Below are 24,106 nucleotides of genomic sequence, written 5' to 3'. Positions count from 1 at the left end.
GTAACACGGCGAAAAGGTAAAGTCACTGAGACTTCGGGTTCCGGTTCCCTGTATCCATGGTAACCAGTGGGCCGGTAGGTTGTTCTGCAGATCCGCTCCTGTATTTTATAAATGTTTGTAAGTTTGTTTGTGTTGTAATTTTAGTTCATTATTTGTCTTATAAATATGCAGATGCAGCATCTCTTCCGCTATTTTTTTAACATTTGTTACCCAAGAAAAATGTGTAATTGTTTTATTTGAGATTGAGATTTGGAGCTGGAGTCCGTGTGTTTGTTGTCATTTCTACTGAAGTGTTTGAATGTTAAGTTCATATAATGTGGAAGGGGTCCCATATTTATTTTTGTTTAATGTAGCACTGAAGGGAAAAAAGACGATATGATCAAAGATATTTGTTTAAATTGTAAACTTTGATATTTATTTAATTTTTTGTATGTGTATATATTTTGTTATTTGGTTGCGGTTCCCTGTGTCCATGCGAACCAGGGGCTGATTTAGATTTGGAGCGAAGCTGGAGTCCGTGTGACAAAGTTGTTGTTTTTTTATTTGCCAGTCACTGGTACAATAAAAGGCTGTTGCGGGACCCAAATCGCGTCTTGCATTCTGCCTTCCACACAAAATCAGAGGGTTACACTTACACAGCCCTAAAGGAGGTAGCATTGGTGAAATTGGGCACATACTTGTTGTTTGTCCTCCTTTTGTCTGCACCAGAGTAGTCCTGCATGGGGACTGGGGAGGATTTGTATTTTTCCGCCTGTAGCGGTTCTTTGCCGCGTCCTAACGCATCTAGAGCGTTTTGTCCGATTCTCCCTCCACCGCAGCGACAATCCCAAGCTTCCACTCTGCAGGATCACTGTCACTGTCCGCTCACATCAGTGTCCCACAGGCCCTTGGTGCTGGACCCAAATATGTGCACGTCTCGTCTTACCACTTAGATATGCAGGGAATCTGATACATGTGAACACGGATATATCGCACGTACTGGATGATAAGCAACGTCTCTTTATCTCATTGTCTTAATGCAGTAATAATAACAATAATAATGATAATGATAATGATAATGATAATAATAAGACCTACTTTGGGGTTATGCGGGTAGATAATCAATAGTTCTAAGAACATGTATTATTTTTACATTATTGTTATCATAAATAATAATAACCTTTATTTGCATAGCACCTGTCATGCAGAACATTCAACTTAAATGACTTTACATTAATAGAAGGCAATTAAATAAAAAAGAAAAAGCAAACTGAATTAAGTTAAATTAGATGTTTGTGTATACCATGCCATGCCACGTCATACCATACCCCATACCATACCACATACCATGCCATACCATGCCATACCATGCCATACCATGCCATACCATGCCATACCATGCCATACCATGCCATACCATGCCATACCATGCCATACCATGCCATTCTATGCCATACTATGCCATACCATACCATACTATACCACATACCATGCCATACCACACTGTATCAAACCCCACAATCCATACCATAACCAGGAAGCTGTATGTTTGGTCAGCTGCTCTATATTATGGGTGCAGCGTCTCTATTTTGTCTGGAGTGATGTGTCGTCAAGGTCGACACTGTCTGAATTCACAGAGCCTACGAGGGCACTGGGCGGTTTAATGAGCGTGAAAATATGTAAAACTCACATCATGGCTGTTACAGAAAGCAAGAGAGATAGAGCGAGAAAAGCAACAATTTCCCTGTAACCTGTGGACTCAATATAAGCCGTTCTATCCCTAAAAATAGTGAATTACTGTCAGTACCACAGTGTGGTACTGACGTATAACCCCAGGCCAGAGCTGATCAGCAGAGGAACTAAGTCGGTCACAACAGCTGGCGCTGGAGAGGCTGCCCTGATAGCCCTGAGCAGGGCACATTACTGGGCCGACAAGTGTAGAAAGAGGTGAAGAACATAACTGCTCCTCTGAATTATCTATGAGTCATGGCTGCTTACATATAATAATAATAATATTAAAAATAATACTAATAATAATGGAAAGATGACAATATTATTTGCTATAATTATTATTATTATTGTTATTATTATTATTATCATTATTGTTGTTATTGTTATTATTATTATTATTATTATTATTATTATTATTATTATTATTATTATCATTATTATAAGGAGAAGATTCTGACAAAGAAAGCACTTATTTATCAATTAATTAATTTCTTAGTTTAATAATTTAATCTTCACCTCGGAGTAAAATTTCCATTAAAAAAAAAAATATATATATACATTTTATTTTCACCACTTTGTGCTGCAGTAGTTCCTCTGTGGGATGGAACCAGACGGACTGGACTTGGCTGCCCACGTGCATCAATGAGCCTTGTTGTCGCCGGGTTCACCGGTCGTCCTTCCTTGGACACTTTTGGTAGTAACCACTGCAGAGCGGGAACAGCCACAAGACCTGTGCTTGTGGAGATGCTCTGACCCAGTCGTCCAGCATCACAATGTGCTCCTTGTCAAAGTGGCTCAGATCCTTACGCTGCTTCAACACATCAACTTCAACAACTGACTCTTCACCTGCTGCCTCCTACATCCCAGCCCTTGACAGGTGACACTGGAACCAGATGATCAATGTTATTCACTTCACCTGTCACTGGTTTTAATGTTGTGGCTGATCAGTGTACCTATGGTTTAAGACATGCCGGCCTTTATTGAGACAAATTCCACAGACCCCTCGAAAAATTGCTGAACCCGGTTAACGCCCGCTCTGTAATGTCAATGTCAAAAGTGTTCAGTTATATATTAGGATATTAATAATTCACACGACTTTCACTCCCATTCCTGTGCATGAAGGCAAAATGCACAAAGAAGAAGTCAATCTGATGGCATGTGTCGACTATTGGCAACAGCACACGCTCCGATTAAAGTCATGTGATATTTTAGAGCATCATGTTGTAAGATTCTATGAACTTAACTTCATGAGACGACGAGGCAAAAGGCCTAAAATACAATTTAACACTGTATATCTGGGACCTGAAGGTTGTGAATATGACAAATGGAATGGATCATTCCTAGAGAAAGGATGGTTGGATTTGAACATTCACTCTCCCTCTCTCTCTCTCACACACACACACACACACACACACACACACACACACACACACACACACACACACACACACACACACACACACACACACACACACACACACACACACACACACACACACACACACACACACACACACACACACACACACACACACACACACACACACACACACACCTGCCAATGGCCTGGAATTAATAAGAACCACCAGAGGAGCATTAAATCCTCCTCTGCTTCAACAATGTCACCACCATGATGTGAACCATCCAACTGCAATATTGTTGTTGTTGTTTTTGATCTTATTTTATTAAATGTAAGGGGTAGGTTCATATTATATCATATTAGACTAGACTAAATGACAGTACATTCCATTTTATTAGATTACAGTAACCATGGAACTAAAGGAAGCCATACAACTACATTGGAAAACATGCATCATTTCACATTAAAAGGTATTATATCCTTTTGCAAAATGACTGCCGTCTGCTGGTCGTGCTACGAACCATTCAAAATGACGGGAACCAAATATAATAAGAACCTTGGAAAAAGGCATACCTATCCTTTAATCACATCCCACCCTTTTATCAGCCCACGCCACAGACCCAGCCGGGAGATGACACTGATGAAACCTCCCACTGAACTTCGCCCAAGCACCATGATTCGAGGCACTTTCTGATGACCTCACTACCAGGGCCGGAGTGCGAGGCTCTGGGTTTACGAGAGCGTCAACCTCGTTGTGCGTGGTGGCCCCTGATCCCAGCACACTGTTCTCCACTGCTCTGACCCACTGCTACAAATGGGTGAAGCGTCCGCAGGCCGTCTCCAGCACTCACACTTCTGTGCCCACAGGAGGGCACACATCTGCCAAGATGTGAAATTCTACGAATGTTTGGGAGCTATCAAAAAAAATCTTCAATCCCCTGACCCAAGTTTATTATCAATAACTACACTAAGTGTTCCATTCAGATAAGTCAAATTGGAAATGTCTTACACAAACAACACCTGACACAGACAGAGGGCCCCAAAGATCAGTTTCATGCTGATGAGAACGAGCTTAAGCCTCCAAGATGACGTTCAATTTTCAAGAACAACATATCAATTACAAATCCAATTACAAATACAGTGAGTCAAATTGATTGATAATTAGCAGTTAAGAAGAAGAATCTTTAATTGTCACCCAGCACACCACATGCTTTGGATGGTGCCGGGGAAATGAGGCCTCTGCGTTTAACCCATCCTTGGCTTGTCCTTCCTCCGGGGGGCAGCCAGGAGCAGTGGGCAGCATTCGTGGACGCTGGTGACGAGTGTCCATTGCTGGTCAGAGGATGAGTCTGCATGTTTTAGGTGGGGGTCTTTACTGACGTTAGGTGGAGGAAACCCCATGTGAGCACAGGGAGAACATGCAAACTCCACACAGAAAGGCTGCTATTTGGGAATCGAACCCCAAGCGGGAATCGAACCCAGGTGCTGTGTGGCAGCAGAAAGAGGTCTGACAATTTGCACATTTAACTGACCTCTAACAGATGTCCAACAAGGTCAAATAGTGAGGAAGTGCTGGTGCATGTTCACAAAAACAAGGAACAGTTTTCAAAATGATGTCAGCATACCAAACATGGACGATCTATGTCTGTCTGTCTGTCTGTCTGTCTGTCTGTCTGTCTGTCTGTCTATAATATATGTGGCATGGCAGAAGGTCAGCACTCCAAAGCAGCTAGGGAGTGAGGGAAGGCTTTCAGCACCATGGACAGCACCACTTGTAGTAAATGAAGTTGGAGGAGTCTGTCACAAGCAGTACTATGTGTTACTTTGATACTGGACATAACAATACTCCTGCTAATGTACTAATTACAACTGACCTACCTGTCTATTTCTGACTCTCAGTCTGTTCCAACTCAAGAAGTGGATGGTGGAATGGAGACCTCCGGAGAACGGTGTCGTGGTAAGCGGCCACCAACCCAACGTAACCCGAGTGTCCCAGGGGAATATGAGGACCGGAATGTTATGTGTTCTCTTATGTGCAGAGTTTCTAAAGAGCTTGGAAAGGACAAAACCATTAGAGACACTCATCTGCTTTCTGTTTCCATCTCACCAGACCCATAAAAAGGCTCTACCCTGGAGGAACTTTTGTTTTCTGTTGAAAGAATACATTACAGTTAAGGCTGGGATGTCTGCTCCAGGACAAATTCAGGCGTTGCAGCAGCTCAGTGGTGAACATGAAGTACGGAGGAAGAGGCACAAATATACACAAAGTAAAGTTCACAAATATATTCTTAAAATATATACGGTTATAGACAGCTCTACAAAATAAAGTAAAATAAGTAATAACCTACCTGGCTATCCTCCTGAGCAGAGTACAGGCTGGGAGCAATAGTAATAATAAGAGAAATAATAATAATAATAATGATGATGATAATGATGATGATGATGATGATAATAATAATAATAATAATAATAATAATAATAATGATGATGATGATGATGATGATGATGATGATGATGATAATAGTAATAATAATAATAATAATAATGTCACACCTGCCCAGCCTGCTCCTGTGGGTTCTGTGTGTGTGGTTTTAGTTTATTTTCCCCTTATTCAATTGTGGTGTAAATGTGAGTATCTGGTGGTTGTTTCTCTCTCTCTCTCTCTCTCTCGCTCTCTCTCTCTCTCTGTCTGACTGTTCCAGTGTTTCCTGTTCCAGTGTTTCCTGTTCCAGGGTTTCTTATTCCAGTGTTTCCTGTTCCAGTGTTACCTGTTCCAGTGTTACCTATTTGTTTTACTTGTTCCAGTGTTACCTGTCGGTGTTACCTGTTCCAGTGTTACCTGTTCCAGTGTTACCTGTTAGGTTTACTTGTTCCAGTGTTACCTGTTGGTGTTACCTGTTCAGTGTTACCTGTTCGTGTTACCTGTTCCAGTGCTACCTGTTCCCGTGTTGCCTGTTCTGGATCATACAGTCTGTCCAGCACCAGTTTGTCAGCTTCCTCTGCCAGCCTGTCTGCCCGTTCTTCCTGGATTCACCTAAACCTGTAACATTCCCCAGGCTGTAGTAAAAACTGAAAAACATCTGTCTGCTTCCCTTGTCTGCATTTGGGTTCTATTGCCAGTACACATCCTGACAAATAAGGGATATTTGGTCGACCTACCTTCCTGGAAAGTGATTTTTGGAGTTAGGAATACGATATTATCATATTTTTATATTGTATCAGTGTCATTATGGCAGCAGAAACTTCTGGAATTCGTTATACTGTATATATTCACACTTTAGTACTTTCTAGGATCAATACCTGGCAAACTTGATGTTTTTAAAACAAAAGCTAAATTAAGTTATATTTTCATTTCATAATAAATTAATAATACAAAATGTGACAAGAGTGCATCACACTGTCTAATTGCTGCTGCTGCTTGAACCCCTTCAAGATTCAAGATTCAAGATTTTTATTTGTCCCTTGTCTAGATATGTAGAGGTACATTTTAATTGTAATGATGTCTCACACAAAAACAATCCTAAATGAAGGAAAGTGATATTCCGCCTTATTTCATATGTTTTTAAATGCAGAGGCTGCGGTTTAGCGACTCACATAAAATATGGGGGAATACATAATCCTGACAAAGCTTTTATTTGTGCCTCCTTGTGTAATTTGCTCTGCAGGCACACCTTCTATTCTATTTTCTATTTCTATTTCCCCAAATTAATACCCAGTGCTATAGTGAGAAACTAGGTCACAACTTGTGTATCTCTTTCTTCTGTGTGTGTGTGTGTGTCACTGTTTGTGGGTGTGAGAGACTAAAAACAAGAGGGAGGAAGGGAGAGGGAGAGAGAGAGCAAAGGTGGTAAACACAGAGTAGGAAATTTACTTTTGATAACTTGAATCTAATCACACATTTCATTGAAAACACACAGAAGGGAAAAGGGAAAACCCAGATTAAAAGATTTTTATTCAAATCTGCATGATCAGGCAGAACATTTAGGCCAAATAAACCACACACAAAAAAACGAATTAAAAAATAACACAGTTCCCTCACTCCACTGTCACAGAGTTATACAGAATTGCATAACTTGTTTTTTTCTTTTTCCTTGCTCTTAAATTTAACATGTACAGTCAGACTGACAAATTAGCAAAATAAACAACTAGTAGTAAACTGCGCACAAATAAGAAGCAACACGTTTTTCAGTTATGTCAAAGCAGGCAGCACAAAACACCCTGCGCCAATCAATCAATAAATCACAGTAAATAAAGCCGTTATTAAAAAATTGCACTGTATAAAAAAACCCCAAAACAAGAATAATACACAGAGTATAAAGTGGTTTTTGGAGAGCCGGATTGAAAGGAGAACATCGGTTTCCATGGTGATAATCACGACCGGAACGAAAATTGGCATTCAGGACATGTTTCAGATCACAAGTGACATTCCCTGTTAAAATGCACAAGGCACAGAAGTAGCATATACAATAAGTGGTTGTTTTTTCATTGTTTTTCATTTTTTTACTTGTGCAATTAGATTAGTCTTTTTCTAATGTTGACTCAACTCAATTCTGCATTTAGAGATGTCACATTCAGTCATAATATATCACGGAACAGAAATAAGGGGGAAAACAAGGGCAGTGTTAGAGAGTTTACCAGGTAAGATAATAATAATAATAATAAGAAGAAGAAGATGAAGAAGAAGAAGAAGAAGAAGAAGAAGAAGAAGAAGAAGAAGAAGAAGAAGAAGAAGAAGAAGAAGAAGAAGAAGATCTTAAATACTTATAAATATAGAATAAAACAGGAAAGAAACAACATATGTTAAATTAAATAGAAAAATCCCTGGGTGTTGTATAGCTTATAGGAACAAGTCTGATGAAATGCTAAGTAGGACGCCCGTAATCATATCTCTTTTTTTTATTTTTTTTATTTCTGGTTTATTTCTTTGATCCTGGAACATTCAATACTGATGAGAATGTGAGATTCTGTCATTTTCCTCTCCTTCCCCCGTCTCTGACCTGACCTGCTTTCTACCATATAAAAGCACTTTGCAGTATTGTGGGAGTTCTCCGTGTTGTATTGCTGAGCGCTACAGTGATGCCACAGTGCGGCTTCAAGGTCAATGACTCCACTTCCAAATTATCCAACTCTATGCACAGGATCAAAACTACGGAAGAACATAAACTACAAAATATGCGACACCGAATCCCATAAGATCCTCACAAAAGCAGCGGTAAAAAACCTCACATAATGTATACTGTATGTTTATATATTAAAAAGAAAATCCTAAAACACATTGCCATCGAAAAAATATATTCCAGTGTATAAATGTCAACAGAAATACACTGAAATAATTCATACTTTTGTGGTATTTTTTTTTGTTACAAAATAAGCACTGAAATGTCCATGTTTTTGTTGCTCTTATTTGTATGAAATGAAGTACATTTATTTATTTATTTTTTTTTTTTTTTTATTATTTAGCGTAATATTACTCTTAAAAGGTTTAAAAATGTAATGTAGACCCTGGATGACATTATAATGGAAAAGTGTTTCCAATTTCTTGAATTACTTGTTTACAGGAAAAAGGTTAGTGTAGCCTACACATATATATACTATACTGTGTATATATATTTACTATACTGTAAACAGTATATGTATGTATAGTATGGTATCGTATATTGTATACTACTCTTATGAAGCAATATACATATATATATATATATTTTTCAATTAAAGTAAAATGCCAGCAAAATTGTCAATGCGCAGCTGCATTACAGTGTTGGAAGAATTACATGGAAGATTTATTTTATTTTTAACCCTGATTCACATGTGCATTTGGAGCAGTTTGAAGAGTTGACTTGATAGAAACTCACACGGTGAGCTGCTCGTAATCGATAGAAACACAGAACACAGATGAGCTCTCACGGCTTCAGGAATGTTCCGTACTTCCATGGAGGGATGGACGTTTCCCCCACGTCACCGGGTGTCGCCGAGTCAAGATGAGGTTAAGTCAACACAAGTCTGCTTTAGCTTTGTAAAGATAATCATTAGAAAAATGCTCAATTTTCAATACTTCCGCAAGGGGTACTTGATAAAGTCATGCAGATCCATGCATGACGGAGGATGAGGAGGGGGAGAAAGCCAAAGGTGGAGGAGAAGTTGGATAAACTGTCCGGGGTAAAGCTGCTCTTCTTTTGCTTTATGGCAACTCCTGCTTGAAATAGAGAACAAAGCATTAGCCAAAAACTGTACGCTGAAATAGAAAAATCTAAATGTAAATCTAAATCTATTGCTCATGCAGTGCAATAAACCTGAGTCCCCATTTGTGGGTACTGGTCACTACCAGTACTGAAGGCTCCTTCTGCTGAGTTTCAGTGATATGCAGATGCAGAAATAATTCTATTTGAATAAAAAGGTGAAAATCTGTGGCTATTCCTTGACATGGTGCTGGTGTACGACTCATCACGCGTCGTCACTTTCATCGAGTTGAAAAGTTGAAAAGAGGAACGAACAGAGAGCAGAAATAAGTTAAAGGAAAACTCTGGTTTATTTTTCCAATCAGATTGAAGGTAGTGCTCAGTTGAATACGGGAGTTTTCCTTTAAGTACTCTGGAGGCATGCACAGGCATCACCGTGGGGCTGGAGCGACCACGTCACAGCTCTCTACGTCCCTGTGCGGGCGGAGGAGTGTGTGTGTGTGTGGGGGGGGGGGGGACCAGGAATTGAAAAAAATTAAATTAAATTAAAAAAAAGTGTGATTATGCCCAGCCGTCCCAAATACACCCTCCACTATTAGTATGAAGGAAGGTGTAGGTGGTGCAGGTTCCTACTTGGCATGATAACACCTTCAATGCTTTACCAACTGCACCACCAGAGCAGAGATGGAGGCTTGGGCTGAAGACTGGATGTGACCTCATGTCTTCCAAAAAAGACAAAACATAAAAACAAAAACAAGCATGTGTGTGCAAAGGGTGTGTGTGTGTGTGTGTGTGTGTGTGTGTGTGTGTGTGTGTGTGTGTGTGTGTGTGTGTGTGTGTGTGTGTGTGTGTACGTGTGTGTGTGTGTGTGTACGTGTGTGTGTGTGTGTGTGTATGTGTGTGTGTGTGTGTACGTGTGTGTGTGTGTGTACGTGTGTGTGTGTGTGTGTGTGTGTGTGTGTGTGTGTGTGTGTGTGTGTGTGTACGTGTGTGTGTGTGTGTGTGTGTACGTGTGTGTGTGTGTGTGTGTATGTGTGTGTGTGTGTGTGTGTGTGTGTGTACTTAGACATGTAACAGTTAAACCATCAGTTGCCAGAAGAAAATAAAGTCAACAACTTTGCAACAAATACATTTTGGGGGAGGTTGTTGTGCGATGTGGTGACTCAGCCTCATACCTCCTGTCGCAGAATGGAGTTCCTTTCATTTTGAGAACTTAAGAGTAGAGGGATAGAAAAAGAGAAGTGTTCAGTGGTGTGTGCTGTAGTCAGAGGAAGTGGACACATTCATGCATGAAGGTTTTCGGGAAGTTACAGCTCAAAGTGCAGATCGGTGCATCGTACGTTCAGCTGTGTCTGGATCCCCCCAAAATACAGCTTTTCCAGGCGGATTGACTTTGCGACTTTGACACGGCCACGGTGGAGACGTGGTCCAATCACCATGTTAAATATTCATCCACACAGTTTGTACAGTTTGATACTCTACTGATACGAATGATTGATCGATCAATAAATGAAGAGAAATTGTATCAACGATGATGAAAACACGACGTGATCCAAGTGATGGAGAGGTTTGCTCGTCTTTCAACTGGGATGTTTTGGACTCGCGGGCCTTAAGAAAACCCAGATGAGAGTAGGAGATGAAAGCAGTGGAAAGAAACAAGTAACCAAAGGAAAATGTCATTTTTCCTCATTGACCTTATTCAGTTCAACCACCTTCATTCTTTAATTTAGCGTTTTATGTGAATCTTTATATATTGAATGAGAACAACACCAGGGTGTGATACTCAGGCTGGACAGTTGTCATTTGTTTCTTTCAAGGCATTTTCAAATGCACCATCATCTGGATCCGGTGTCGTGAGGCCCAGTGGGAGCAGCAGGCCTCCGCCTGGGCGGTGTACATACCTGCAGCGTGGACGCCCTGGAGTCGCTGGTCTCCGTGGGTCCGATGCTCCTGGGTATACTGGACACGAAGTAGCCGGCTCCTTTTGGCACTATGGGCTGCCTCACCACCACCTTTCCCTTCCTGGTCTCAGCCAAGAACAAACTGTACCAGTAGGCATCGCTGGAGATGAGGGTGGAGTCTGCGATGGTGGAGCTCCTCTGGCTGATGATGCTGTTCCTGCTGATGACACTGTTCCTGTTCGGCGGCGGCATCTTCAGGGGCTTGGGCTTGGGTTTCTGGCACTTCAAAACGATGATGACCAATATTGTGATCAGCAACAGAAAGGAAACAGCCCCTAAACCGATCACCAGGTACAGGTTGAGATCCGTGAAGACGTCGTACTCGATCGGGACCTCGGTGGTCTCCGAGAACGACATGACGTGTTCTATGGTTGATATCTTGATGGTGACCGTGGCGGACAGAGCGGGTTCGCCGTTGTCTTTGGCAATGATCACGAGTCGCTGTTGGCGCGGGTCTCTGTAACTGAACATCCTGGTCGTGCGGATTTCTCCGTTGTACTGGTCCAGGCTGAAGAGCGTGGAGTCGCTGACCTGAAGGAGCTGATACGTCACCCTGGAGTTCTGCTCCGAGTCGGCGTCGATGGCGATCACTTTGGTGATCAGGTGGCCCTTGTCCGTTGACCTTGGAATGACCTGCTCGATGACGGAGCCTTTCGCCCGCCAGGGCGACACGATGAGGGGAGCGTTGTCGTTCTGATCCAGGATGACGATACGGACCTGGGCGGTGGTGCCGAGCGGAGGAACGCCGGAGTCTCTGGCCTCGATGTGGAAGAAGAACTCCCTCTCGATCTCAAAGTCAAAGGTCTTGAGGCCGTAGAGGTTTCCATTCTCGGGGTTGACGGAGAACAACATCGACATGGACGTGTTTGCAATCTCCTTCTCCATTATGAAATAAACTAAGTACTGGTTCTCGTTGAGATCTGGGTCAAAGGCGCTCAGGGATGTCAGCAGTGCCCCCGGCGCGTTGTTCTCCACCACATGGATGGTGTACAGTGACTGGTGGAAAGTTGGAGCGTTGTCGTTGATGTCCAGGACCTCCAAAGTGATGGTCTCGTTGTCAGCCAAGGGCGGGGAGCCGTGGTCCCTCACTCTGAGTGTGATGTCATATTTACTCATCACCTCTCTGTCCAGTGGCCGAGACACCAGCAACTCAAAGTAATCTTCTGAAGATTTATTCAGAACAAAAGGCAACAAGGCTTGTTGATTTAGGGTGAGCTCCACCTCACCGTTCATCCCCGAGTCCTTGTCACGGACACTGATCACCGCTATCAGTGTCCCCACCGGGACGTCCTCCGCCACCCTGGTCTTCAGGGACTTGATGGTGACCTCTGGGTAGTTGTCGTTCAGGTCCGTGATGTGCACCATCACTTTGCACTGTCCGGACAGCGGGTTGGACCCCTTGTCTTGGGCTTGGACGTGCATCTCGAAACTTTGACTCTCCTCGTAGTCGATGGCGCCCTTGGCCTTCACCTCCCCGGTGTTGGGATCCAGTGAGAACACTTCTTGGGTCTTCTCAGACGTGTACAGCGTGTAGGAATAAACCAGCTCTGCGTTTTCGCCCTCGTCCAAATCCGTGGCATTCAGAGTCAACACCAGCGAGCCTATGGATGAGTTCTCCGTCACATTGACGGTGTAGACGGGCTTGCTGAAGCGGGGGGCGTTGTCGTTGATATCCAGAACATTGATGATGATGCTGGCGGTGCCGGAGCGGGCGGGCACGCCCCCGTCCACCGCTGTTAGAATGAGGTTGTGGCTGGGGTGCTCTTCTCTGTCTAACCTACTGTTCAGAACCAGGTCCACGTATTTGGAGCCGTCGCTGCCGGTCTGGATGTCGATGCTGAAATACTCACTCTCGCTGAGATAGTAGGTCTTGATGGAGTTGGCTCCCACGTCGGCATCCACAGCGTTCGTCAGGGAGAACCTCTCGCCGGGAGGGGTCGCCTCCGAGACGTCCAGTTGCATGGTCCTCCTCCGGAACACCGGCGCGTTGTCGTTAATGTCCATTATTTCCAGTTCGACGTTGAAGATGCGTATGGGGTTCTCCAGTATCACGTCCATCTTGAGGAAGCAGGAGGAGGTTTTGCTCATGCAGATGCTCTCCCTGTCGATCCTCTCCCGGACCAACAGCTCCCCCGTCTCTCTGTTGATGTCGAGGTGGCTCTTGCTCTGGATCGCGTCCAGCTTGACTTTGCGTTGGGTCAAGCTGCGGACGTCCAGTCCCAGATCCGCAGCCAGGTTGGCGACAAAGGAGCCCTCCTCCATCTCCTCCGGGACCGAGTACCGAGTGATGCCGAGGGCGCAGCCCCACAGCGCGGCGAGCGCACACAGAGACACGACCCACCGCGGCATGATTATATTATTCTCCCCCCAAAAAAAGCCTCAGGGATTAAGGTGATGAATGATCAGGTCTTCTTGCCGCTGCCATTCCCGGATCCCCGCCTCCAGCTGCAGGCCGGTGTGGTGCTGATGGTGCTGGTGCTGATGTGCATGGATGAGGCGCCGCGGCGACGTGCACGCAGCGTGCGGTGGCGTGGTCGGGGTTTCGTTAATCCGGTGGCCTCGTTCCCTTTAAGCACCGGGGAACTGCACGCCTTCCGCAGCTGAACGCTGGGTTCCCAACCCGGGCTCCGCGGCACCCTCAGGCGACCGTGGAGTAGTTGCACGGGGGTCCGCAGCGTCGCCCTCCTTTTTTTCTTCATTCTCTGGGAAATGTAGTTCGGCATGGAAGCATATATACACTAAAATCCCGAAATCAACAACTACTACTACTACAAAAAAAAACAATATGCAAAAAGTGTTTGCTAACAAACACCATAAACCATTACATAAAGAAACAATGAATTAATAACCCTGTTTTAGAAGGAGACATTCTTTGTTGTGAAACATGGGATCAGAGGAATATCATGTTCATGTATAATGTTCAGTTTGCTGTGAATAAAAAAATTAACCATAAAAATGCAATGGTCAGTGCAAACTACAAGAATACATTTGGAAATACTAAATACCATAACCACAGCCATGTCCTATGGCCGCTGGTGCTCTTGGAATGATTCTAAAACAAAATACACCCTCAGAGTCAATGGTGTAATTAAATAAATGCTTAAAAGTGTAAGTATATATATATACATTCAGTGCTTCATTACTGCCTAGAAATTATAATAATTACAGATAACGTTATTGTACATTTTAAGGATAGTGCTTACGCTGTCATCCATCATGGAATACAGTAGTATAAAGAGAGATATTAGAGTCTTTAGTGATACATTATACTGGAAGGGGTATTTTATTCATGTTTGATTAGAATACTGTTTCGCCTAATACTTAAAAGTGTAATTTTCCTTGACATATTCTTTTCATTTAAACAGTACGCATGCTCTCAAAAGCACGCTGGCTGGGGTGTAGTAACCCACTTTGGCCAGTAGATGGCGAGCGTGAAGCCCCCACCAAATGCTTTGTTCTGTCGTCACATTACGTCATGCCCGAGACAATGAGCTCTGGAGAGATGAGGTGAGAGATGAGATGAGAGATGAGATGAGATGAGAGATGAGGTGAGAGATGAGATGAGATGAGAGATGAGGTGAGAGATGAGGTGAGAGATGAGATGCTGCTGCTGCTGCTGCTGCTGCTGCTGCTGCTGCTGCTGCTGCTGCTGCTGCTGCTGCGCCCTCAGAAAAAAGCAAATATAGACACTAAACAGTGATCCAGCTTTCTGTACAAGCCTTGGAGGAAAACTTTATGAATCTATGATCACTGCGTGTGGTTTGACCTACATTCAGTTTATATGCATGTATATACTGTATGGATGTATATATGCATGTACATACTGTATGGATGTATATATGCATGTACATACTGTATGGATGTATATATGCATGTATATACTGTATGGATGTATACAGTATATGCATGTACATACTGTATGGATGTATATATGCATGTATATACTGTATGGGGGATATCATGTCCATCAGGGACTAGAATCCTCAGTGTGGACACTTATATATCAGTATGAGTGAAGGATGGCCACTTATTTCTATAATGTTTTCATTATGTTTCCAGATTCGAAATGTCCCAAGTATATCAAAAATAAAAATAAATGGAAGGAACTGTTTGAGCTTTACATTTCAAGGCAATCAGGTCAGTATTCAGTATAGATGAGTGCAGAGAGCCACATACTCACCCAACATCTTTTCGATAAAAGGTATAGTTGATTTACTGTATATTACCATTCTAATGATATGAATCCATTTGGAGAATCTGTCGAAAAAAGATAAATTAATCAACACATATGATATATTTTTGACTTCAAACCTTCTCGGTAGAGGAAAGTCGACCAATTGATGTGGCATCGCGAGGTTTGCTGCACCAGCCTGGTCTCTGCTTGAGTCACACCTGAAGGGACTAAAAAGAGGCCATTTGACAGTTATTAGTGCTCAAGAGGCTTTCCCTGAGAGGAAAGGGGTTTTATTTTCTTGTCAGAGTCCTTAATGTCTAAATAAATCATTATAGTCACACGAGTGTGATATCACATTTGGTTTAACACTCCTTCTTTTGCATTTGCCACAGAACATCCAAAGTGTAACATTGGCTAGGGCAGGTTGTCGTTGGGAAGCGACGCCACTTCCTGTTTCTAGTCTCTGACGTTGGCACAGATATAGCCAAAATAGATCATTTGCTTAAGTACTAACGAGTCAATAAAACCTTTGTGAGCATTAAGTTGGTTGAAATGACATTATTTACGTTTCTTGGGCCTGGTGCTCAGTGTAATAAAACTGGCACCGGCACAAAGCCAAAGCACACAGCGGCAGCAAAGTGCTCAAACTAGCAGAAAGTTCATCCCTAAGAATATTTTGTGCAATAACGTATATAAAGCTCAAAACAATATCTACTGATCTGTTCAAAAGCTGAATTGGTAAAATTATCACTGGGTCCCAACTCTGAACCGACAATCTGAGTCATGCTTTTTAAAATCGTATTTATCATATTTATTTGTCATATTTATCTTATTTATTTATTTAATCAAATCTATTTAATTGATATATGAGATTCTACACTTTGTAATAATTAAATACATTTAATTGTGAAATGATGAAATGAACACTTTCAAACATAGTTTAGGATATATTTATTTACATTCCATCTATACAAAGGCTTTTTTTGGAGAAATGAGCACTGCTGTAAATAAGTATGTAAAGCACTGAATGAATCTCGTCAATTGAAAACTCTAGATCACACTGACTGTAAAAAGTAAATTATAGTTGAGTGAATTATAGACATAAATCACACATCTTGAGTATGATAACAGGAGAGAATGTCTAGAGAAGTTCAACTTGGTATGTACAGTATGTGTGGGTTTTGCAATCTAATTCCATAGGAAAAACATGAACAAAGTCCCACAACGATGTCCACACATGGAAGTAAAATGGCAGAGTGGCTGCCTCTTTCAAACAGAATTATGGATAATGATGGTGGGAATAATTACTCAGTTATACATTTAGCGTAGTGATATTCAAACTTTGTTTTGCCCCCCCTCCCGAGGATTTGAAGGACGTGACGCCCCCTCCACCCCCCAAATAAAGTACAAATAAGTCATGTGTCATGCAAACAAACGTAGTTTACAGTAAACCAGGTCCAGCAGTCACATTCATTTGTGGCTTGTATGCAGGCTTACAGGGAAGAAAGGTTCAAGCTAATGAAAAATATATAACAATAATGAAAACAAATAACAACAATTAATTAAAATATGAACACATTTATATTATTATATTATTTTTAATTAATTAACTATTACCCTGTTAGATTTAGAAACTCTGATAAATTGCTATTAAAATAGAATTAGTCATCATCAGTCAAATGAGTCTTTAAATGATATATTAAAGGCCTAATTTTACTACTAGGGGGTGGGACGCCGCACAGTTTGAATATCACTCTTTTAGAAGTATTATTTAAAGATGTCCGTGTTGGAGAGCATTAAACCGTCGTCTCTTTCCAAAGTTTGCTCGTAGCTGGAGAGGAACCTCTTCTTCCCGAAAGTGGAGAAGGAGTTGTAGACGTCCAGCTCCCCCCGGGGCGCCGGCTTGAGGGTGCAGTACCCCGACGGGGTCCCCGGGATGTACACGTTGTGCTGGTAGTCCAGGGGGGGCTGCTGCTGTGCGGGGGCCGGGGGCCGGGTGTACTGAGGGGCCCATGAGTAGTTTGGAGCCGAATCCTCCTGGAAGGTCATCTTGCAGTCTGCGGAGACACACACACACACACACACACACACACACACACACAGTCACTCATACTTGGTTTCTCCCAAAATGCTGCATGCTACATTGCACGTGGCTTTATTTTCGATTTTCATGTTTTTATTCTGTTTTCATTTCATTATACATTTGTGCATCTAATAAAATATTCCTTCTGTTCAGCCCAAATGTTCCTCTGGTCTCAGTTCCACAGAGCGACACCCACCACGCATGTGGTTTCCCCAGGTCCAGTACTGTGGAGCCACGGAGCAGGAGTAATCCTCAGTGTCGTGCTTTAGGTGCCGAGGAAGAGTAGCCTCCATGTTGACTGCACTATACCTGGAGAGAAAAGAACCAAAAGAGTGAGAGAGTGTGTGTGTGTGGGGGGGGGGTTGAAATGAATTATAAACAGCAGTGCAGTACCTCTTGTAAGCAGAGTTCCTTTGGTTCTTTGTTAAAGTCCAGTCCTTGTTTGCATGCCGGAGCTGAAGATTCAAATACATAGCGATGTGGTGAATCAGGTAGCAGTTCAAACAAAGCAGGGTTTGGCTGTTAAATGCACTGAATATGTTTAAACAATACTGCGGTTCATTCAGTGTGATTCCTTTTTTTCAATATAATTTGCAAACTCTATCCCAAATTGTGAAACCATGAGCCTTCACCATGAATAAACAACAAATCATCAAATGAAGAATAAACATTTCACCCAAACGAACTAACTATCTACAGTAACTTTGGTTTTAATAAAGCTGTGGTTCAACCTAATGCTGCAAAAAAAGGTAAAAAAATACATTTTATTCATGATAGATTTGGAACACTGAATAAAAATAAATTGTATTTAATGTGCAGTCTTTATATGCTTATAATAGTGCTCTGTGGTTTAACATTTAACTTAAACCTCGCTGATAAAAACTCAAAATCCCACATAAATAAAACTCATTAGACTATTTAAAAATACTGCCCTTCCTTAGTGAGGGGGAGTTCACACTGATCAGCCACAACATTCAAACCACCACTAGTCACCACTAATACTGTGTAGCACCCCTTCGTGCCACCAAAACAGCTGTGAGGTGGAGGCATGGACTCCACCAGACTCTGAAGGTGTTCTGTGGTATCTGGCATCAAGACGTTAGCAGCAGATCCTATAAGTCCTGGAAGTTGGAGGTGGGGCCCCCATGGATCAGGCTTGTTGTTCCAGCACATCCCACAGATGCTCCATCGGATCAGACCCTAACCCCGTCCGTCCACATGATGTAGAAGAAAAGGTGATTCTCCACCTTCTTCCATTGCTCCATGGTCCAGTTGTGATGCTCATGTGTCCATTGTAGGTGCTTTCAGGGGTGGACAGGGGTCAGCATGGACACTGTGAGCTCCCATACGCAGCAAGCTGCCATGCACTGTGTGTTCTACACCTTTCTACCACAGCAACATTCACTGTTTCAACACTTTGTGCTGCAGTAGTTCTTCTGTGAGATGGAACCAGACAGACTAGACTTCACTCCCCACGTGCATCAATGAGCCTTGGGCTCCATGACCCTGTTACTGGTTCACCGGTCGTCCTTCCTTGGACACTTTTGGTAGTAACCACTGCATATGAGGAACAGCCACAAGACCTGTGCTTGTGGAGATGCTCTGACCCAGTCGTCCAGCATCACAATGTGCTCCTTGTCAAAGTGGCTCAGACCCTGACCACGCCCATTTTTCCTGCTTCCAACACATCAACTTCAACAACTGACTGTTCACCTGCTGCTTCATACATCCCAGCATTTGACAGGTGACACTGGAACCAGATGATCAATGTTATTCACTTCACCTGTCACTGGTTTTAATGTTGTGGCTGATCGGTTTATACCCATCTTATAATATTTATATATATATATATATATATATATATATATATATATATATATATATATATATATATATATATATAGTTATTTAGTTAGTTGTGTACGTATGTGTGTGTGTGTGTGTATAATTCAGTAATTAAAAATAATGTTTTTTGGGGGGGCTGCGGGAACCCATGCAATACCTCCACTGACCCCTAGATGTCGGTTTGCAACCCCTGGCCTAGACTGTAATTCGTGCGGCCTGTTTCAGGCTTATTATTGTCTAAATTCTTCTTTGGGAGAGAAAAGATCAGAGCAAACTACGATACACAATAGTAGCTTATTAATAACATAATTGCATGACTAGTCGCATGAGCTGCACCTGTAGTTTTGAAGTCCATTTCCATTCTATTCAAATTGACTTACTGATACTATGGATATGAATAATATGAATTCGTTTTGTTATCATGTTCCAAAGTGTTGTTACCTCGTTTGGGGCCGTGTCTCTGTTGTTGGCCAGCTCGTTTCTGTCCAGTGCGCTCCATCCAGAGGTCAGATAGTCTTTGCTCTTGGCGTTATTCTGTGGAATCGCCATGATGGGACTGCACGGTTTGAGGAACATAAAGTCACTTTTTGACGACTCTGGAGTCAGACACATCTTATAGCAGTAAACCTGGGAAACACTGGGGTTGCCGTGGGACTCACTCCCACCGGACGGGTCCGTGGAAATCTGCACGTTCAGGTTCGACTTGAACATGTCCGCGCTGGTGGAGGTCTCTGGATCAGGCCTGCAGCAGCCACACAGAGGGGAGGAGTGGTATTCTGGGATGGAGTGTCTGGCCCTGCAGCTCTTTACAGCGACCAGGACGACGATGGCCACCAGGAAGGTGAGCGACACCGCGCCAAGGGTGACCATTACGCACACGGTGGAGAAGTCGGAGCCGTAAGACGCGCCGAGCGCCGCGTCGCCCGGATCGGGCCGCAGCTCCGGCGCGCTGTCAACAACTGACAGGATGATGGAGACCGTGGCCGACAGGGGTGGCTGTCCGTTGTCCTTGACCAGCACGACAAGCCTGTGCCTGGCGGGGTCCTTCTCCACCAATCGGCGGACTGTCCTGATCTCCCCCGTGTACAGCGCCACGCTGAACAGGCTCGGGTCCGTCGCCTGGAGCGTCTGGTAAAAAAGACGCGAGTTCTGACCCGCGTCCGCGTCCGTCGCCGCTACTTTGGCCACGAGGTACCCGGCGTCAACGGATCTGGGCACGACTCCACCGGTGGCCTCGGTGGAGTTTTGCGGCAACGGCGCAACGATGACAGGCGCGTTGTCGTTTTGGTCCAAAATAAAGATGTTGACCGAGACGTTGCCGCGTAACGGAGGGAAACCCGCGTCCTGCGCTTGGACCGTGACCCGAAAGTTTCGGAGTTGTTCGTGGTCGAAGGAGCGCAGCGCGTAGATGTTCCCGTTGTCCGAGTTGATGGAGACGTACGTGGACACCGGCATTCCCTGGATGTCTCCGTCCAGGAGGGTGTAGGAGAGGTACGCGTTCTGACCCGAATCCGGGTCCAGGGCAGTGACGGCGCAGATGGACGCGCCCGGCGCGTTGTTCTCTGTCAGATAGACCGTGTAGGACGGTTGTTTGAAGTGAGGTGCGTTGTCGTTCATGTCGGACACCTGCACCAGGATGGTTTTGCGGGTGAACAGCGGCGGGGAGCCCATATCCCGGGCGGTGAGGGTGATGTTGTACTCGGCCACAGCCTCCCGGTCCAGGAGGTCGGAGGTCACCAGGGTGTAGTAGTTCTTGAAGGAGGAGTGCAGCTGGAAGGGGATCTGGTGCGGGATCTCGCAGTCCACGTTCCCGTTCTCCCCGGAGTCCCGGTCAGTGACGCTAATCACAGCGATGACGGTGCCCGGCGGCGCGTCCTCCTGCACGGGCGTGGACACGGAGGTGAGGATCACCTCGGGGAGGTTGTCGTTCCTGTCCAGGACGTTCACCAGGACTTTGCAGTGCACGGCCACCGCCGACGGACCCTTGTCCTTAGCCTGGACGTAGATCTCATGCATCCTGGCCTTTTCATAATCGATCACCCCTTTGACTTTGATTTCCCCCGTGCGCGGATCCACTGCGAACAGCTCGCGCACTTTGACAGGCGCGTGCCCACTGAACGAATAGGTGATGTCCGCGTTCGGACCCTCGTCCAGATCGGACGCGTTCAGCTTGATGACCACGGTGCCTTTGGGCGCGTTCTCGACCAGCCGCACTCTGTAGAAGGACTGATCGAACACGGGCGCGTTATCGTTGGCGTCCAGGACCGTGATATCGATCTGCGCGGTCCCGGACCGCTCAGGCGCGCCCCCGTCCACAGCGGTCAGCACCATCTGGTGCGCGCTCTGCCGCTCCCGGTCCAGCGGCGTCTCCAGGACCAGCTCTGCGAACTTGCTGCCATCGCTGCGAGTCTGGATGTCCAACACGAAATGCTCGTTCACGCTCAGTAAGTACGTGCGCAGAGAGTTGGTTCCCACGTCCAGGTCCTGTGCGCTCTCCAAGGGGAACCTGGACCCCGGCACGGCGGACTCCGAGATGTCCAGATTGAACTCGGTCCACGGGAAGCCCGGAGAGTTATCGTTCACGTCCAAGATCTCCATCTCCACCCGGTAGAGCTCCAGGGGGTTTTCTATCACCACCTGCAGGTGGAAGTAGCAGGACGAGCCCTGCTCGCACAGTTCCTCCCGATCGATCCTCTCGTTGACGAACAGGACCCCGTTCTCCAGGTTCACCTCCATGTACTGTTTCTTGGCACCGGAGACGATCCGGAACCGGCGCGCGGAGAGCCTCTCCACGTCCAAGCCGAGGTCCTCCGCGATGTTGCCCACGAAGGCGCCGTGCTCCAGCTCCTCGGGGATAGAATAGCGAATCTGTCCCCAAGCTGGACTGAACAAACATGCAATGAACAACCAGACTATCCATCTAGCGCCCATGAGTCTTCTCTCTGTGAGCATTTTCGGAAGCTCCGGAACCCGTGCGTAAAAGCCCCTGAACCCGTGCGTAAAAGCCTATTTCATACCCAGAAGCGTCTGCAATTCTGTACGGATAGATGAGTCCGTGTGCAGGACAAAAAAAACGATCAAAAACTGTTCCCAAAACTTGAGAATCGCAGTAAGACAACAGCAGCGCACAGTGCGTCCTCGCTGCGTCCGTGTGAGAAAAGGGCAGCGGTGCGCAAGGGCTGAGCTGCTGTCTCTGCATTGTGTGTGTGTGTGTGTGTGTGTGTGTGTGTGTGTGTGTGTGTGTGTGTGTGTGTGTGTGTGTGTGTGTGTGTGTGTGTGTGCGCGTGTGCGTGGGTGCGTAATGATACGCGCGCGTGCCCAGGAGAGTTTCATTGGCCCTACTGTTCCCGTATAGTGGGAAAAACGACATCTGCTCCAATTCCAGTCTCCACCAGCCCTGATCAGATTCATGTCACAGCCTCTAAGCTGCAGACCTGAAAACCACGGAGGCTTTTAATCCCCGTTTTGCAGGTTATTTCCGATCAGATAAGCCAATATAAAGCTATAGGTTCCAAACAAAACATGTTCAACTAAAAACCCAACACCTGCATTAATCCCCGCGAGACACCATCTCACACACTTCTCTCTCACATACATAAATTTGTATTTTGCAGCAAATATGACACTTGCATGATATGACCTTTCTGTAAATTCAAAATAATGTGCAAACGTGGGTGTGTCAAGTATGAATTTCGTTCAAAAACATTCACAGTTTGCAGAGTTAATCCGATACTGAACATATTTTGATGAATCAACCATGATTAATGTACATCTGACCTATTAAATTGCAGCTCTAAATAGATGAAGAGCTAGATCATGAAGTATGTTTAGTTTGATGGTTCGAGTTGATTGGTGTTTTTTTTCTGGGCTAAATTAATCCAAACATTGATTTGATTAAAACTATTTAACATGCTAATTCATTCATAGATGATTACAAAATCATCAGGCACATTTTACGCTCATTGCTGATGCAAATGTGTAAAATAAAGTGAAATGTTTTTCAAGATGAAGTGGTACCGCCTCAATTCAAAACAGAGTCAAGAGGTGATAACTGCAGCTCAATGAAACACCGCAGCCTGTAGGTCTTGCAGCTTCAATTTGACCTTGACCCAGAACATTTCCTCTTCACGATAACAGCAAAACATATCACTTAAGAACAGTTAAATAGGCTATAAGGCGACCGTGCAACCTTAGTTTTATCTCTCTCCGTACTCTCTAAGATGTATCAAGTTGAGTTCACCTCTGCTTTATTGCGTGTGCTCTGCAAAGCCCTCGTCCGCCTTGTTTAAAGCTGAAAAACACAATCTGTCTGCTGGAATGAAACCACAGCAGATGGCAAAGGTTTTTTTTCCGTGGGCTCATGCTCTTTTTAATTAATGGAATGGAGATTAGAGGGCATTTTTCCGGGATCATTAGCGAACAGAGGAATTAAGACATTTTGTGAGAAATAATCCCAAGGCTATCCATGCAATGCACATGTGGTTCCTCCGCTGACCCGCTTTCACGGCCTAAGTGCATTTCCCACCGCCACTTACCCCCAAAGCGCAAACTAAGTGGCCAGGATGAGAGGACAAACACCACATTTACGGATCAAAAATACAAAAGAGATTATCTCCCTTTTGTCTGTGTCCTTCTCTTTCCTCCCACTCTCCCTTTCACTTACCCTCTTACACACCAGCCAAGGCCGAAAGTAGGATCGCAATCCTCCCTTGTTTCCGACCACTGCATGCGTGGCTTTAAAGCGCCGGGATTATAGCGGCATAGGTTACTGTTCTGAAGCTCCTTAGGGTCGGGATA

General features: G+C 44.4%; 1 protein-coding gene across 1 annotated transcript; it reads right to left on the bottom strand.

Moving 5' to 3' along the window:
- Nucleotides 1-7,701: 7,701 nt before the first annotated feature.
- On the bottom strand, nt 7,702-22,261 carry LOC307240033 (protocadherin-10-like; the record flags this gene model as incomplete). Its single annotated transcript, XM_080013608.1, has 7 exons — nt 7,702-7,797; nt 11,148-13,568; nt 14,680-14,701; nt 17,177-17,438; nt 17,661-17,773; nt 17,858-17,919; nt 19,751-22,261. The coding sequence occupies 7 exons, from the start codon at nt 22,259-22,261 to the stop codon at nt 7,702-7,704; spliced, it is 5,487 nt and encodes a 1,828-aa protein (XP_079869734.1).
- Between the last annotated feature and the right edge of the window lie 1,845 nt (nt 22,262-24,106).

This window comes from Zeus faber, assembly GCF_960531495.2.
Source record: "Zeus faber genome assembly, chromosome: 14".
Lineage (NCBI taxonomy): Eukaryota > Metazoa > Chordata > Actinopteri > Zeiformes > Zeidae > Zeus > Zeus faber.
The sequence above is the reverse complement of the archived record's forward strand: the minus strand, read 5'-3'. Positions and strand labels throughout refer to the sequence as shown.